Source organism: Eumetopias jubatus, unplaced genomic scaffold (genome assembly GCF_037043125.1).
Source record: "Eumetopias jubatus isolate StellerSeaLion01/CBP00866 unplaced genomic scaffold, mEumJub1_p1.0 scaffold_4, whole genome shotgun sequence".
NCBI classification, from domain to species: domain Eukaryota; kingdom Metazoa; phylum Chordata; class Mammalia; order Carnivora; family Otariidae; genus Eumetopias; species Eumetopias jubatus.
Window position 1 is genome coordinate 15,769,820 of NW_028274810.1, and position 19,043 is coordinate 15,788,862.

The following is a 19,043-nucleotide window of genomic DNA, read 5'->3' on the forward strand; positions in this document are numbered from 1 at the left end:
ATGAATGAATAGATTATCCAGGCAGAAAAATCAATAAGGAAACTGTATCTTTGAATGACATAATAGATCAGATGGACTTAACAAATATATACAGAACATTCCCTCCAAAAACAACAGAATACACATTCTTTTCAAGGGCACATGGAAGATTCTCCAGGATAGATCACATGTTAGGTGACAAAACAAGTCTCAGTAAATTTAAGGAGTTTTAAATCATATAAAGTGTCTTTTCTGACCACAATGGTATGAAACTAGAAATCAATCACAAGAAAAAAACTGGAAACAACACAAACACATGAAGGCTAAACAACATGTTACGAAACAACCAATGAGTCAATGAAGAAATCAAAAGAAATTAAAAAATACAAATGAAAATGAAAACATAACAGTCCAAAATCTTTGGGATGCAGCAAAAGCAGATCTAAGAGGGAAATTTATAGTGATACAAGCCTACCTCAAGAAAGAAGAAGATCTTAAACAATCTAACCTTACACATAAAGGAACTAGAAAAAGAAGACCAAACCCCAAGTTTACTAAAAGGAAGGAAATAATAAAGATCAGAGCAGAATTCGAGGCCCCTGGGTGGCTCAGTTGGTTAGGCATCTGACTCTTGATTTTGACTCAGGTCATGATCTCAGGGTTGTGAGATCAAGGCCCGGGTTGGGCTTTGCACTCAGTGGGGAGTCTGCTTGAAATTCTCTCCCTCTGCCCCCTCCTCAGATAAATAAAAATAAATCTTTTTTCTTAAAAAAGATCAGAACAGAATTAAATGAAATAGACACAAAAAAAAAGAAAGAAAAGATCAGTGAAACCAAGATCTAGCTCTTTGAAAAGAAACAAAATTGATAAGCATTCAGCAAGATTCATCAAGAAAAAAAGAGAGAGGACCTGAATAAATAAAGTCAGAAATGAAAAAGGAGAGTAACAAGCAACACAACAGAAGTGCGAAAGATTGTAAGAGACTAAAATGAAAAATTATATGCCAACAAACTGGACAACCTAGAAGAAATGGATACATTCCTAGAAGCATACAATCTTCTAAAACTGAATCAGGAAGATGTAGAAAATCTGAATAGAGTGATTACTAGTAATGAAATTGAGTTGGTAATCAAAAAATTTCCAACAAACGAAAGACATTCTACATTCATGGATTAGAAGAATTAATATTGTTAAAATGTCCATACTACCCACAGCAACCTACAGATTCAATTCAATCCTCATCAAAATACCAATAGCATTTTTCACAGAACTAGAACCAATAATCCTAAAATGTGTATGGAACCTCAAAAGACCCTGAATAGCCAAAGCAGTATTGAGAAAGAAGAATAAAGCTGGAGGTATCACAATCCCAGATTTCAAGATACACTACAAAGCTATAATAATCAACACAGTATTGTACTAGCACAAAAATAGACAAATAGATCAATGGCACAGAATAGAGAGCCCAGAAATAAACCTATGCTTATATGTGGCAAATTAATCTACAACAAAGGAGGTAAGAATGTACAATAATAAAAAGACAGTCTATTCAATAAATAGTGCTGGGAAAACTGAACAGCTACATGCAAAAGGATAAAATTGGATCAGTTTCTTAGACCATACATAAAAATAAACTAAAAATGGATTAAAGACCTAAATGTGAGACCCAAAACAATAAAACTCCCAAAAGAAAATATAGGCAGTAATCTCTTTGATATCAATCTTAGCAACATTTTTCTAGATATGTCACCTTAGATAAGGGAAACAAAAGCAAAAATAAGCTATTGGGATTACACCAAAATGAAAAGCCTTTTGCACAGAAAAGGAAACCATCAACAAAACAAAAAGGCAACCTACCGAGTGGGAGAAGTTATTTGCAAATGATATATCCAATAAAGGATTACTATCCAAAATATACAAAGAATGTACACAACTCATCATCAAAAAAACAAATAATCTAAATAAAAATGAACAGAGGAACTGAATAGACATTTTTTTCTAAAGAAGATATACAGATGGCCAACAGAGATATGAAAAAATGCTCAACATCACTAATCATCAGGGAAATGCAAATCAAAACCACAACGAGATATCACCTCCCATGTGTCAGAATGGCTAGTATCAAAAAGAAAAGAAATAACAAATGTTGGCAAGGATATAGAGAAAAAGGAACACTTGGGCACTGTTGGTGAGAATGTAAAGTGGTGCAGTCACTGTGGAAAACAGTATGGTAGTTCCTTAAACAAAAATAGAAATACCATATGCTCCAGTAATTCCACTACTAGGTATTTACCCAAAGAAAATGAAAACACTACTTTTAAAAAGATAAATGTGGGTGCCTGGGTGGCTCAGTCGTTAAGCATCTGCCTTTGGCTCAGGTCATGATCCCAGGGTCCTGGGATCAAGTCCCATATCGGGCGCCCTGCTCCACGGGAAGCCTGCTTCTCCCTCTCCCGCTCCCTCCTGCTTATGTTCCGTCTCTCGATGTCTCTCTCTCTGTCAAATAAATAAATAAAATCTTAAAAAAAAGATATATGTACCCCTATGTTCATTGCAGCATTATTTGCAATAGCCCAAAATATGGAAGCAACCCAAGTGTCCATCAATAGATGAATGGATAAGAAAGACATTTTATACATATAGATAGATAGATAGAGATATATATGGAGAGAGAGAGAGAGAATATTACTCAGCCATAAAAAATATGGGGTGCCTGGGTGGCTCAGTCAGTTAAGCATCTGACTCTTGATTTCCCTCTCCCTCTGCCCCTACTCCTGCTCTCTCTCTCTCTCTCAAATAAATAAATAAGTAAATAAGTAAATAAATAAATCTTTTTAAAAAAATGAGAAAAAAATTGCAACAACACGGATAGATCTAGAGAGTATTGTGCGAAGTGAAAAGAAGTCAGAAAGAGAAAGACAAATACCATAGGATTTCACTTATATGTGGAATCTAAAGAAAAAAACAAACCCAAATGAATAAACAAACAAAGCAGAAATAGACCCATGGATACAGAAAACAAACTGGTGGTTGTCAGAGGGAAGGGGGGGTTATTGAGCCAAAAGGGGTTAAGGGGAGTGGGAGGTACAGACTTCTTTTTATGGAATGAATAAGGGGATGAAAGGTACAGCACAGAGAATATAGTCCAGGTATTGTAATCGGGTTGTATTGTAATATTTGGTAGTTATACTTGCAGTGAGAATAGCATAATGTATAGTTGTTGGAATCACTATGCTGTATACTGGAAACTAATGTAATATTGTGTGTCAACTATACTTCAAAAAAAAGATGGCTTAGATGTACACTGGTTGACACAGATACAATATATTGGATTGAGTTCTTTAAGGAGTCTGTTTCAAACACTATAAATATTAATATTTTCTAACACCTTTTTTTTTAATTGACAAAGATTTTTTTTTAACTGTTCAGTGTTACAGAGCATGTCAAACTATCAGTGCCATGTTGCTGGTGAGAACATATGCTTGTACAGACTTTTTGAAATCAATATTAGGAATATTAAAATTTTTATACTTGTCCTAATACTTTCTCACCTAAGAATTTATCCCAAGGAAATAATTTAAAATGTAGGTAAGGATGTTTACTGTTATGTCATTTAAAAATATTGAAAAGTGGATACAATCTAAATCCAGTTAGGAAAATGATTTATTACAGTGTAGCCATGTAGTGGATATAACTATTAAAAATAGGTATTTATTTCAAAGTATAATAACATGAGGAAGTATTCTGTATGTTCAGTGAAAAAATGCATGTTGCAGAATTGCTTATTTATTATGATCCCAACTATGGAAAACATCTTTAATAAACACTAGAAAGAATTATGCTGAAGCCATCTGAGTCTGGACATTTCTATACTTTCCCCATTTAATACAATAAGCTAAAAGCATAGAGCAATAACAAAGGTTAAAACTAAGAAAAAATACCATGGATCTGAATATTCTCCCACAAGTATGCTCTCTGTTACTTCCTTCTGGTGGCTATTAAAAAAAATTAAAAAATACATAGATATGAAACAGGGGTAAATAGGGGTGAGGGGTGATAACAGCTTAGGAGTTTGGCAGGGGTGAGGGAATCTGCTCTAGGGTGGCTAATCATTCTTGGATTGAGGGCATTCCGGGATGCAGAACTTTCTGTTTTAAATCCAGGACGGGAATTGGTAAAGGCAGGTGAGCCTACCACAAAAAAGGTAGGTTTAAGAAACCCGTCCAAGAAAGAAAAGCAAGTAAGTAGTTCAGGACTTTAACCAGGAAACAGCCCTGTGTTCTTTTACAGGGTTAACTTTTGGGGTTCTCTAAAGTTGAAGTGGTCAATATCACTGCTTGACAGTAGATCTGGAGGCTGCCTGTTAGCAAGGCAATCAAGTGCTTTTAATTCACAATTCATGTGGTGTCATGTACAAAAGAAGTTGCGCAATGAAACTTACTTACTACCCTGTTATTCCAAATATCTCTTCATAGGGTGGATCACTTAGAAGGAGGCAGGACTCATGACTACCCTGGCAATCTCCTGTGTGTTGAACTTCTAAGAGTCTGTTTGCCTTTAGGATAATATGCGTACTCAAATGTTCTCCTCTGAAGAGTATATATCAGTCTTAATTATGGGATTGCAGATGTGCCCAGAGGTTCCCTTGATGGCAAATCATACAAATCTAAATTGTGGTCATTTAGAACTCTTTCTACTTTAGTGGCTAGACTCCAGCTCAGATAGGTGTCACTGACCCTCCCCCAACTCTTTTTTTTTGGCATCAATAGGATCTCAGTGAGACCATGATCTCAGAGACATAAAAGATTAAGTAACTTTTTAGAGGTGCCTCACTTCCTGGTTAGCTCACATTCCTTGCAAGTCATCATACATAAACTTGCTAGCATGCTGGAAGGATTATGAAGAGTAGGTCTTTCAAGAATATTGAGCAACACTCCGTATCAATGTCTATGAATTCGCCTCATTGCTTCTACTCACCACCCGTTACAACTGCCCACCCCCTGACCACAAGCTTTCTTTAAGACATTTGTGAGTCCTGGGATCCCTGGGTGGCTCAGTTGTTTAAGTGTCTGCCTTTGACTGAGGTCATGATCTCAGGGTCCTGGGATCGAGTCCCGAATCTGGGGCTCCCTGCTCAGTGGGGACCCTGCTTCTCCCTCTCCCTTCTACTTCTCCTGCCTGTGCTCTCTCTCTGACAAATAAATAAAGTCTTAAAAAAAAAAAAAGACATTTTGAGTCCTTAAACCCATTTAGAAGGCTTACAGGAGTTCTCTCCATCAAGCTAGGCGTAAAGGTTTTTTTAGTCCAGCTTCCTCAATTAAATTTCTACATTTACATGCTCTTCCCTTAGGGGAAGAGGAGGGAGAGAGGGAAAGAAGATTTGACATTTATTGAATACCCTCCATGTGTCAGACACTGAGCAAGATACTCTGCATATTTCTGTTATTTAATTCCCACAAACACCTTTTATCCCCATTTTGTGGATGAGGAAACCGAGGTGGAAATCACTGAGAAAACTTATTCAAGTTCCTCAATTAAGAAGGAGCAGAGTTAAGAGTCTGGTTTATAAAAATGTGTGCTCTTTCCACCCTCCTCAAACAGCCAAGTGGGTCTTCCTCTCTGCTTGCCTTCCTCCTTCCTCCCCGTTCCCTCCTCCGTCTCTCTCTCCTTCTCCCTTCCACCAATATTTTGGAATTGTAAAAGGCTACTAGAGAGATACACAGAATGCTCTGAAAGCTTCTATCAGGGGAAGCAGGGCTCGTATAGGAGGTGACAGAAGGTTCTAGAGGAAATGACATGCTAAGGGATGAGTAAGAAATAACCAGATAGAGGGAGGAAGGTGGAGTGGCCACTTTGGGCAGAGTAAACAGCATGAAGTGAAGGCCCCCAGGTGGCAAGGAGACCGGGTATCTGAGGAACAAAGGAGATGAAGGGCAGACAGTAAGAGGAAGGAGTGAAACTTGGCTGGTGAGGGAGACCGGGACAAGGAGAGCGAGTGTTTGCAGCTGGGGGAGAGGGTTCTGGCCCTTCCCTGAATGCACCTTCCCTCACCTGAAGCCCTGAGGAAGACGAGTATTTTCAGTCTTTACAGAGAAAACATTTTTTTATCTTTAGAGTAGTATTTTTTTAAATGAAGGCCTTATTGGCACTCTGGAGGTGATCATTCTTTTTCCAGGGCTGCTCTGTACCTAGCTCCCACCCTGTCTCCAGGTACTAAATGCCAGGAGCATCTTCCCAGTCAGGCGGCGCGGTGATAACCTAGTACACCCCACAGTTTCTGAAACCCTCAGCAGTGACCCCTGCCTCCTACTGAGAACCATGGCCCTCGTTGGGGCTGCAGTGGTGTCCCTGCCACCAACTTCACGACTGGGCTTTAGCCCAATCTACCAACAGCCAAACTCTTCTTTTGATGGATGTCCTTCCCTACAGATACCCCAATGGTGCAGGTTTGTGTCTATGACATACTAGGAACATTTGTCATTCTATCATATAACTGTTGAGTCTCTGCTCTGTGCCAAGACTGGTAGTACAGATAGGCGAGTGACAGAGACAGAAGTGAGACGATTCGTTATAACATGGTGGGGAAAGTGCAACCGAGGATGCTTATCTAGGAATTGGAGGTGGTGAAGGAGGTGATGGCCTCTCCTGGCCGAGGAGGCAGAGAGGACAGCAGCACATTTTATGGAGGCAGCAAACACAGGTGAGCTTGGACAGCTATAAATAGCTTGGCATTGTTGAAGCATGAATTTCAAGTCCAGGTGTGGCAGGAAGACAGGTTGGAGAGGTAGGCGGCCCACACAGTTCACAAAGGGCCCCGTATGCCAAGCTAAGTCTCTTGGATAATATGCAAAATAAACTCCCAAATGTGTTCTACTTGCAAATCTTCAGTCATCCTGAAATGGTAACATCTGGATGAGGTGTATAAGAATTTTCTGAAGAGGGCGCCTCTGTGTGGCTCAGCCATTAAGCGTCTGCCTTCGGCTCAGGTCATGATCCCAGGGTCCTGGGATCAAGCCCCTCATTGGGCTCCCTGCTCCAAGGGGAGCCTGCTTCTCCCTCTCCCACTCCCCCTGCTTGTGTTCCCTCTCTCGCTGTGTCTCTCTCTGTCAAATAAATAAATAAAATCTAAAAAAAAAAAAAAAAAATTTTCTGAAGTGCTATACAGATCAGGTTACTGCAGTGGGGCCAAAGTTTGTCTCTGGGTCTTTAATGTCAATTATGAAGTTCTTGTGTGCCTTGGAGGATTTTGAAGATTCTTTTCATGTATGCTTTTTAACAGCTTTATTGAGCTGCAACTGACATAATAAAGTACACAATTTGCCAAGTTTGACATTTGTATGACATATTTATGCTTCTGTGAAATGAGCACCACAATCAATGTATCCGTCAATTGGAGAGGGAGGTGGGGGGATGGGCTAGATGGGTGATGGGGATTCAGGAGGGCCCTTGCTGTGATGAGCACTGGGTGTTCTATGTAGGTGGTGAATGAGCTGACTCCTACTCCTGACACCAATATTGCACTGTGTTAACTAATTATAATTTAAGTAAAACTGAAAAAATAAATCAAAAGATATATATATATATATATATATAAATATCCATCAATACTAAAAACGTTCTTATGCCCCTCGGTAATCCTTCCCCTCAACCTGCACCCCAACCCCAGGCAATGAGTGATTTGCTTTCTGTCACTATATATTACTTTGCATTTTGTAGAATTTTATATAGATGTGTACTCTTCTTTGGCTTATTTCAAATGGAGTAATTATTTTGAGATGCCTCCAGGTGGTTGCATGCATACATAGCTATTGTTTATGGTTTTTCAATTTATTTTTTTAAAAATAAATTTTATTTATTTACTTATCTGAGAGAGAGAACGCACTCACGAGTGAGTGGGCAGGGGAAGGGCAGAGGGGGAGGGAGAGAGACAAGTAGACTCTGCACCGAGCATAAGCCCCACAGGGGGCTTGATCTCACAACCTTGAGACCAGGACTCTGAAACCAAGAGTTGGTCGCCTAACCGACTGAGCCGCCCAGGTGTCCCAATCATCCACCGTTTTTCTTTTTTTAAACCTTCCACTTTGAGGTATGTCTTCCTATGGTATTTACTGTATCTCAACAAGTTTGCTCCATGAGATGACAAGCTCCATTTTAGGAGGGGCTTTGGGGGTAACAGGCACAAGAGATACTAGCTGGGGAAGAAATGATGAAGCATAGGTCCTGGTTTTCTAAGAATTCTCCAAAATATAAAATAGAGTACTGTGACAAACAAAATAATGGCTCCCAAAGATGCCTACATCTTAATCCCTGGAACCTGTGACTATCGCTTTACAGGTCAGAAGAGACTTTGCAGATGTGATTAAGTTAGGGATTTTGAGGGGAGGAGGTTATCCTGAATTATCTGGGTGGACCCATTTTTGTAATCACAGGGGTCCTGTGAAGTGAAAGAGGGAGGTATAAGGGTCAGAGTCAAAAAGAGATTTGAAGATGGTAGGACGCCTGGGTGGCTCAGTCGGTTAAGCGTCTGCCTTCGGCTCAGGTCATGATCCTGGAGTCCCGGGATCGAGTCCCACATCAGCAGGGAGACTGCTTCTCTCTCTGCCTGCCACTCCCCCTGCTTGTGCGCGTGCTCACGTGTTCTCTCTGATAAATAAATAAAATCTTTAAGAAAGAGAGAGAGATTTGAAGACGTTACGATGTTGGCTTTGAAAATGGAGGAAGGACTACCGGGCCAAGGAATGCAGATCACCTTTTGAAACTGGAAAAAGCCAGGGAATGGATTCTCCCCTAGAGCCTCCAGAAGGAACGCAGGCTGCTGACACCTTGATTTCAGCCCACTGAGACCCATTTTTGGACTTCTGATCTCCAGAACTGAAAGATAATAAATTAGTGTTGTTTTAAGCCACTAAGTTTGGGATAATTGGCTACAGCAGGAATAGAAAATTAATAACCAATCCTGTTAAAAAAAAAAAAAAAAGCCCTGTTGCTTCTGACCGCTTCTATTTCTTCTTCCACTTTGTGACACGTGGTCTCATAGGAGTGGAAGCAAGTTGGCCTTGGAATCAGACTGAGCTGTCCTAGCTGCTCCTCTGAGCTTGTTTCCTTAGCCTACAGGAGGGATGATAGAGTATTTATCTCGGGGGCCATGGAAAGGGCTGATGAGATGAATCAATCCCAGCACATAGTGCGCCCCCCATAAACCTTTGCTTTCTTTACTTTCCCCCTAATACTAGAATCCGAGGGACTAAATCCTCCCTGCTAGTGCCCCTCTGTGTAATTTTGACTAAATTGCTTTCTCTCTTTTAGTCTGTTGAGGTTAAAGGGAATTATCTATTAAGTGTCTGAGAGTGTTTAGTTAGAGTTTGTAATGTGGCTGGATACTCTTGGTTAAAAAGTGTTATTTAGATGCAAAGCCCTGTTATCTTCTGAGCTGGTAATTATTTCCTGGCCTAAATTGTTTAGCAGTGTCCTGAGTTTCCATTTCTGAGATGATGATATTGCTTGAGTGGTGAAGAAATACCTCATCTGGATATTGTGTGCCTTAATTAATGTTTATGAAGCCTACACAAGCCCATCATAATAGGCTGAATGCTAAGCATTATTTTCCTTTTGTATGGCTCTCACTTCTAGGATCTTAATATAGCAAGCAAAATTGTCCAATAAAAATTGGCATTTCAGCATTGGATTAGGTAATATTTACATCATAGTCATGTTGGGGGGAGTCTCTGGGCTTTTTATAAAGCAAGGGGTTAAGGAAGTAGTGCTATTATTTTTCTACAAGGACATAATTATTATTCTGGCCCCCCTTGTCTCTGGGGGTTGCCAAACTTAAGCAAGAAAGTTTAGGGAAAGGACAAGGCTTTTTTTTTTTTTATAAAGCTTCTTTAAATCAATGTTCTTTAAAATTTGTGATTAGAATTATTTTTAGAAAATCAGTTGGCAAGGGTTTTCTAACTGTTTCCAAAGCACAGCAAAGGTCTGTGCTTTACAGCACAAATTAGACCACCCAAGATGACTGCGTGGCTATGTCAACGGGAAAACTGGATAAAGAGACAGCACTGACCCCCAAAGTGGGGAGGACACCAAGCAAGGGCTGCTGGTAAAACACAGGGAGGAAGCTTCTCCAAATACTAGTTCACTCACAGTTTCAAAAGCTTTTTGCTCGGAATTTTCAAATAGTTTCAGGGTAACAGGCAGTCATCAGATTTGTAACAGGCAGTCATCAGATTCATGCACACTTACCAAAGGTCTACATCTCCAAGACGGGCTGTAAATAATATACCCATATGGGTCTCGAGGGAACACTGGGTTGATTTGTTGTTCCAACACAGTGTCTCCCTTCTGCCACTCAATGACAGGAAAAAAACCAGACGGCCATGCTGGAAGGTGTATGGTTACAGCCATAGACACTGCTTTTGTGGACACCCACAGTTCTGAGATAAAGTTAGCTGATCGCATTACAGCACGTAATCAAATGCAGTCATTGCTGAGGGAACCTGTATCACATTACCTTTGAAAATACTTGAATCCAGAAACACCATACACTGGATACAAAATTCATGAACACCTAGCCTCTGGGCGTGGCCTAGGACATATTATTCTGAACCATCTCCCTATTTGCTTTCATGGGTAAATAGACATCTTGGGCTAGAAATGGGGAGAATTTGAAAAATAAAAGAGTCAAACTAAGTATTTTTGAATGCTCTTAAGAGACCACCCCCCCCCCCACACACACACAACAAGTTTAGATCACATCAGAAGTTCCTTAGGTAATCTTCAAAGTTAATTTCTTGCAATTGAAGGAACACAGAAGAAGCAGGCACACCATGATTTGGATGCTCAGTTTTTGTTCTATTTAATTGCAGCCAACTTCCTACTATTGAAAAAAAGAAGACGATTTATAATTAAAAGATTGCTCATCTGTATCGAAAAATTCATGGGTTCACTCTATGATGTCCAGAGACCCCCAAGATGGAGGTGAGTTTCTACTGCTACTGCTATTGTTTTACCTCTTTGTGTTGACTGTGGCATGTGTTGGTTGAAGACTTAAAGCAGCATATTGCTCTAGGCGGTACAGTATATTGTTGCAGGGGCGCCTGGCTGGCTCGTTCAGTAGAGCATGCGACTCTTCATCTCAGCGTTGTGAGTTTGAGCCCCACGTTGGGTGTAGAGATTACTTAAAAATAAAAACTAAAGATTTTATTTCTTTATTTATTTTAGAGAGAGAGAGTGAGCGAGAGCAGGGGGAGGGGCAGAAGGGGAGGGAGAGAGAGAACTGCAAGCAGACTCTGAGCTGAGCCCAATGTGGGGCTCGATCTCACAACCTTGAGATCATGACCTGAGCCAAAACCAAGAGTCAGACGCTTAACCAACTAAGCCACCCAGGTGCCCCCCCAAATAAAAGAATCTTTTTAAAAAAAGATTTTATTTGTTTATTTGAGAGAGAGAGAGAGAGAGAGAGAGAGCACAAGTGGGGGGGGAGGGCAGAGGGAGAGGGAGAAGCAGACTCCCTGCTGAGCAGGGAGCCCGACTTGGGACTCCATCCCAGTACCCTGATATCATGACCTGAGCCAAAGGCAGATGCTTAACCAGCTGAGCCACCCAGGCACTGCAATAAAAAAATCTTAAAAAAAAAAAATCACTGAATCATGAACTTAAAGCTCCTAACTGTAATCTATTCACATTCTTCCTGACACACATGTAAAGGAGGAAGAAGAATTTGGATCCAACAGTCAACTATTTTTATTATACTTCATAGGGTTGATCTTAGAAGAGTGGGGTTCAAGACCTGAGCGTTAAGTGGTTCACACTTTAGTGGAGGGCATCTTGCAAGGGTGGGTAGAAACAATGTCTGCTTTCTCCTCTGCCTCTTGGGTCATAGCCTGTCTGGAGGCTAGCAAAGGTCTAAACACAGAACGGAGGGTATTAGGGATTAGGTTAAGTGACTTGTCACAGGCACACGGTCCCACAGTTTTCCTTTAAAGATGGAAATAACCCTCCAGTATAGAACATGATATATAACATTGTATTATCACTAAATGGGCTTAGTGAATAGAACAAACATCCCCTACCACCCAGAAACAATGATTTGCTGGCCATGTTTGACCTCTAACCACTAAGGAGTTTTGGTTTTCCCTTCTATAGACATTCTTAACTGATTCCATCAGATCCCTAGTCATCCCAACCATGGTTACCTTCTCTTAAACTGGACAAATTAGTGAGCATAAGTCAGCACTTCAACACCAAATTCAGACTTTATAAAAAAGTAAACCACACAAGGGATAGATATCAACATGGTGAGCACCTGTTGCTCAAGGCCCAGACTGAAGTGTTTTCACAGGGCTGGGTCACTGGGATGTGCTAGCCTCACTTGCTCAGCGTTCAGGGTGATTTGTGAGCTATTGCTGAGCACATAATGGTCAGTATAGCTACATAATCGGTCAGGGCTCTAAATGTGTTCACCTGAACTCAGCAAATCAAATTGGGTTTACAGAAAGGTTCTGTTGGGTTCTGACCAGAATCTCTTTGGATTCGCCATTGGATTCTGAGATTGAGCTGGGTTTTGACATGAGAAGATGTTCCGGTTCCTTCCAGCTACCTGTAAGAGGCCCTATAATTATAATGCTAAGGATGTAGATTGTCCTTTAACAGACAAAATCCTTTTGATATTTTGTACACACACACACACACACACACACACACACACACACACACACAAATAACAATAACAATAATAATATGAGAAGCTATTTTCCCAGGTCTAATGAGAGAGTTCCTCAGCCTTCTGGCTTATCTTGATAGTCTCTCTCTTTTTCTTTTTCTTAGCAAAAACTAAATTTTTATCAGTTTAAGTGGGATGATATTTGAGAAACTAGGATCCGGCTAACAAAGGGTATTTTCTTAGCAAAAAGGGCTTAGAGGTCAGCAAAGTGTATCCCAAGATACAAAGAAGGCATGAGTATGAGTTTGGGGCTGTAGCTTGGGTCACTAAAAGTCCTGCAAAACTAGAATTCATCTTTCTTTTCTCCTTTCTCTGTAGGCACTTAAAGATACTCTTTTTTTCCCCTCAGAAATCAGACTTTTCCATTGAAGTATATTTGGCACATACTATTGTGTAATTTTAAAGTGTACACATGTCAATTTGATACATTTATATATTGTAATATGACCACCATTGCAGTGATAATTAGTACCTCTATCATATTACATAATTATTATTTCTTTCTAGTGGTTGGAATAATTAAGTTTAGCAAGTTTTACGATTATAACGCCATATTGTCTATATTCACTATGCTGTCCATTAGGGCTCTAGCACTTATTTACTATTCACTGAAAATTTGTACCCTTAAAAAACATCTGTCCTATCCGTCTACCACCCATCCCCTAGTAACCACCATTTTACTCTCTGTATTTAGGAGTTTGGCTCTTTTAGATCCTACATCGAAGCGGTATTATTCAGTATTTGCTTCTCTGATTGACTTATTTCATTTAGTATAATGTGCTCACGGTCCATTCACGTTGTTGTAAATGGAAGGGTATCTTTCTTCCTCATGTTCTTTATCCACTCATTCATTGATGGGCACTTAGGTTGTTTCCATAGCTCGGCTATAGTGAATAATGCTGCAATAAACATGGAAGTGCCTATATCTCTTTGGTATCCTGTTTTCACTTTCTTTATGTATATGCCCAGAAGCAGAATTGCTGGATAATATGGTAGATCCATTTTAAATTTTTCTGAAGAATCTCCATATTGTTTTCCACAGTGGCTGAACCGATTTACATTCCCACCAACGGTGTTACAAGGGTTCTCTTTTCTTCACATCCTCGCCAACGTTTGTTGTTGTCTTCTTGATGATAGCCATTCTAACAGGTGTTAGGTAGATATCTCATTGTGATTTTTCTTTGCATTTCCCTGTTGATGAGTGATGTTGAATATCTTTTCATGTACCTGTTGGCCATTTGGATGTCTTGGACACATTCTATTTAAATTTATTTAGTGATAGTTTTCACCATCAAACAACATATTTGTTTACAGGTAGATTTTTAAAATAGTTTAAATAGATTTTTAATAGATTTTTAAAATAGTTTAAAATAGTTTTCTCTTACAGAAAGCATGTCTCAGATATGCTATTTCTTCCTTTAACTTTTAGATATGCCCACAAATAGAGTACCTAGCCTTCCATATCTGGGCACTCTTCAGCATTCCAGCACTGAGATTGTTTTTGTTTTTCGTTTTTATTTTTTATTTATTTATTTATTTATTTATTTATTTTTATTTATTTGAGAGAGAGAGAATGAGAGATAGAGAGCACGAGAGGGAAGAGGGTCAGCGGGAGAAGCAGACTCCCTGCCGAGCAGGGAGCCCGATGTGGGACTCGATCCCGGGACTCCAGGATCATGACCTGAGCCGAAGGCAGTCGCTTAACTGACTGAGCCACCCAGGCGCCCTGTTTTTCATTTTTAAACTACCATCTATTGAATGCTCACTCTGTGCCAAACACTATGCCAAGAGCTTTACCTGCATGATCTCATGTTCTTCTAGCAATCCCGTGAACTAGGTATTATTCTGATTTTTCAGAAGAGGAAACTAAGACTCAGAAAAATTAAGTAACTTGCCCGATGGCATATAGCTAATGAGTAGAGAAGTTGGAATTCACATCTACATCTCTCAACTCTTGCTTTCCCACTGTGCTTTTGACTTTCCTGGGAAGCATTTTCCCTTGTTCTTCAATTTGGGTTGGAGTAGCCTATGATTCTGTTCATGAAGATATACCTCACTTTACAGTAAATATTAGGCATTAAATGATTTAAAGTAATCCTGCCGTGTTTCTTCTTCTCCTTCGCCCATCCTGCTACTCTCCCTATTCCTTCCTCCCCCTCTTCTTCCCTTCTTCCCCCCCTCCATTCCCCCTCCCCCCCCGCTTTAAACAAAATATCTTTTTGATTTGAGTTCTCTAACATTGGCACATATCTACAAATTAAGATTTTTGAACACTGTTCTGTGAAGGTCTTTACCACATTAAGTTTGTACTCCTTTTTCTTAGCTCATTTTTTTGGTCAGACATATTATTTTAGATTTTCAGGTTATCTAATAAACCACAAGTTCACAGACTCATAAAAATTTAGAGGGGGAGACAGCTTCAGAGATCCGCTCATCCAACCCTGTCATTGTACGGGCAAGGGAGGCAGCGGGTGGCTGCAGGCCCCCTGGTTGAGGCAGAGTCTCAGTTCTTCCACCTACCACTGGAGGAAATCTTACTGCTTCTAAGGAGTTGTTCCAAAAGTTCACAAATCAGGAGGAGATATCTAAATGGATGTTTTCAATTTTGTTTAAAAGAAAGAAAGACTAATACCAAGTGGCAGATGGTTTTGCTCTGACCATTTTCAGGAGTATCCCTAAGATACACTGCTACCACCAGGCTGCGGCAACCAGTCAGGACGGCTCAGAGCAAGGTGACCTCTCCGACTGGCTTCTGCTCAGGTTTTAATCAGAAGAGGGATGCTTGGCGGCAGACTGGCCTCTGGGTGTTCAAAAGGACTTTTTGTTCCTTGGTCATATTTCTATTAGTCCTTCTCTGCCTTTCTTTAACATACAAGAGAACATCAGGAGAAGGGGACCAGAATATCTGGAGGGACAGAAGAAAAAGCCCCAGAACAGAGAAGGCTGGTGGTTATGTTTGAGCTGAGCCAGCTTTCAGTAACACACAACGTGTGTGATGTGTGGACAAGTGACAGCCCTGGCATTTTAACGTAGCAATCCTTCACTTGCATCCTAAGCTCCTATTTTGGGAGAATAAATTCGAAATAGCATTTCCAAGGAGAGATTGATAAATATTTGGTCATTAACTAGAGACCAAATTCTCCCTCAAAATTTAATGAACAAGAAAATGTAAAACCTCCTCCCAACTTTTTTTTTTTCTTTATTCCTTGCTTATATACCACTTGGCTGAGTGTTCTGCCTTATGTTTGTTAAATGAAAAGCATCCGTTTTGTTCTGGCATAAACAGCAATATAAGCATAGTTTCATACATTATTCCAACGTATTTAACAGTGAGGTTCTTCTCATTTTGCACAGAGTAGGACACACAATGAAGACAATCAATGAAAACCAGAAGATCTACTGTTATAATTAAGAACATCAAGAATAGGCAGCAAGGGAACAAGGAAGTCAGGCTGCGCATACATGGACAAAGGCAATTTCTTAGAAGATACAACTTCTAAGCAACAGAAAGATTTGCCTTATGATGGGGATTTCTCCCAAATTAAGATATACAACGATTACAATTTTACCTCAAAAAATGACATCCTTGATGTCTCAAATCAAATTCCTTTAACAGTAGATGACCTTCAAGGAAAGGCTACATATAAAGAGACTTGCAGAAATGCAGACATGGCCATGACTCTGGGTAAAATGACTAAAACTGTTATCAACAAAAACTATGATAAAGAGAAACAATCCACTGTAAATCTTGATATTTTGGCTAATGAAAGAGACCGTTCCAAGTCAAGCATTTCTGATAATTTACTCCATCATCCTTCCAATGGGGAATTCTTAAAAGGTCAAGGCATTAATTGTGAAACTTTCCCAGAGATTTCTAATGCTGACAGTTCTGATGAAGCTATCGTTAAAAATATTATTTTGCGCTATGTTAAGAATTCTTGGTCAAAAGAACAAACCCCAGAACTCACAGACCAACTGAGCCCCAAAAGGGGTGGTGAAAACAGCAATATGCCCTGTTGTTCTCTAACTGTGACAGAAGGAAACGCCTCTGACTTAGAGGCTGCTGGAGAGAGCAGCCATCAAGAAACTTCACATTTTCTAACTAAAATCAAGAGTCCGCATGATAAACCAAAAAGTTGCCAAGGGCAGCCACCCCAGAAACTGCAGACTGAAAAAGCAGTTTCAGGCACTGAGTTCAAACATGGCCCTAGTCTGTTTCCTTACGAGTTATCTGATTTCCCTAAGGTTGCTCCCAAAGGGAAAATCCCTAAAAATAAAACAATTAATAAACCACTTACAACAGATAAACAAGCCAGCTTTTCTCCTAAATTGAGAGATAAGTCAGCTATTGTGCAAGATATTTTAGAAAGCATGTCTAGGTCAAACTGTATTGAAAGACACGGACAGAAAAGGAAAACTGCTGAACCTTCACAACAGATAGAGGTAAGTGAAAGTGGTCTCCAGGAAATGCATGATCGGGGCCACTTCTCATCCATATCAGGTCCATATCAGGTCCATATTAGGTCAGTTCCATGCACCTTGAAAAGACCCGGGTCTTTTCAAGGTGCATGGAACTGACCTAATCTTTGACCTCTCAGAAGCTCGGTGGGTGTCTTCCTGAGAAGAATCAGGGGCTGGACAAACAACAACACATCATAGAATAAACTCCAAATTCTTTGACCTGGAATTTGAGTTTCCCCGTTTTTTTGTTTGTTTGTTTGTTTTTTTGGCTCCATCCTACCCTTATAAACTTAGCTCTCGTTCCCCAGGAGTCATCCTCAGTGAAGTGGCTGGTCCCCAAGCTCTCTGGGCCCGCACCCTTGGAGCTCCTGCCTCACATGGAACATCCCACCTCTGCTTGTCAAAGACGTGCGCATTTTCATGGCCCCCTTCAATCCCCCGCTGGCTGGGGGACTTTCAGACCCTCACTCCCACCCCCAGTCAGTCCTTCACATCCTCTGTTGTTTAGGTTTCTGTCAGAGCATTTATTTATGTCAGGCTGCTTTGGATCATGATAATGTGGAAATATCTGTTTCTTCCACTAGACTTGAGTACTCTGGAGGGCAGCAACTTTGTCTTCATCTTTCTATTGCCTAATTCCCCAGGGACCTGGCCTTCTGTCTTCCATATATTACATCCTTAGTTATTAATGCTAAATCAAATCAAATTTAGGTCTTTAATAACATTCCAAGCTTCCTATATTGGCAACTATTTAGTAGCAGTTTTTTTAATGCTTACATTGGGATTTTCTCTATTTTTTTAAGTAATCTCTACACCCAACATGGGGCTCAAACCCACGACCCCAAGATCAAGAGTCGCATGCTCTACCAACTGAGCCAGCCAGATGCCCCTGAAGACCAAATTTTCTTAATGTTTCATTTATACTATTTCCCCTTTCCTCGTCTTCCCATCCCCCCTTCCAACTTCCCAACACACTGAGGCTTGGGACCTCATTGATTACTTGAGGTTCAGTAGTTAGGTAAATTCGCATTAATGATCAAAGTAAACATTTTAGTTCTCTGGCACTTTGCCCGCACAGTATGATCTTTCCTTTAAGCTGTGTACGAAGGGCACTCTGAACTGAAAAACACTCTCCGCCTGTTTCCATTTCTACCCTTTCATGCTCAGCCCTCTCTTTCAGCCGAGCGCTCTGGGGAGCCTGTGCAGAACACCCACCCACACCCACCCGCCACACACCTGAAGCCAGCAGCCCACCTGGCCTCGACTGGTGTGCTTCTCTGTGTCTGACCCTGGCAAGTCTCAGGGGTTCTCATTCGGCTTGCAGGAAAACACCCCTGGGGATGCCCAGTCCTTGGGCCTGGAGGTGAATAGGAACAGATTGGATATTAGGCTCACCTCTCTCTGACTGTGGCAGCCTAAAGTCAAGTGTCTGATTTTCTCTAGTCCTGTCGATTAAGGCTGGAGAATAGGCTACCCATCATACAATTGAGGTATTCGTCATAACCAAAGTCTAGTTTGACCACCACCGTTGAGCGCTCAGGCACGAGCATGTTTCTGAGCTTTCTGTGTGGAGAACAGTGGGAAGACCTCAAGGTGAGTCACTCTGGAATTTAAGCTCCCGTCCTGTTAGTCTGTGGTGAGTAAACAATCACTATCTTGACTCACATTTTGGAACTTAATGCCTCTGGTTTTATATTATTCTCTAGAGTGTGGCTACTGTGCGCACAGTGTTAGTGAGAACACCAGCCACAGGGCTGGTGAGAAGACCAACAATGGTCCCTGCCCTCATGGAGCTTATGGTCCACTTTCGGGAGAAATGTTTCAGTAGTCCCTGTAATACTATCGAACATGGTAGTAGTAACAGCTGATGTGTCATGAATGC

General features: G+C 40.6%; 1 protein-coding gene across 2 annotated transcripts in view; it reads left to right on the forward strand.

Moving 5' to 3' along the window:
• The first annotated feature begins 16,162 nt into the window (after positions 1–16,162).
• Positions 16,163–19,043, forward strand: part of AKNAD1 (AKNA domain containing 1) — a 34,848-nt gene continuing 31,967 nt past the window's right edge. For both annotated transcript variants that reach the window (XM_028102186.1, XM_088022927.1), the window contains exon 1: positions 16,163–17,143. In XM_028102186.1, the coding sequence (XP_027957987.1) occupies positions 16,163–17,143 (981 nt within the window). The remainder of the gene's footprint in view (positions 17,144–19,043) is intronic.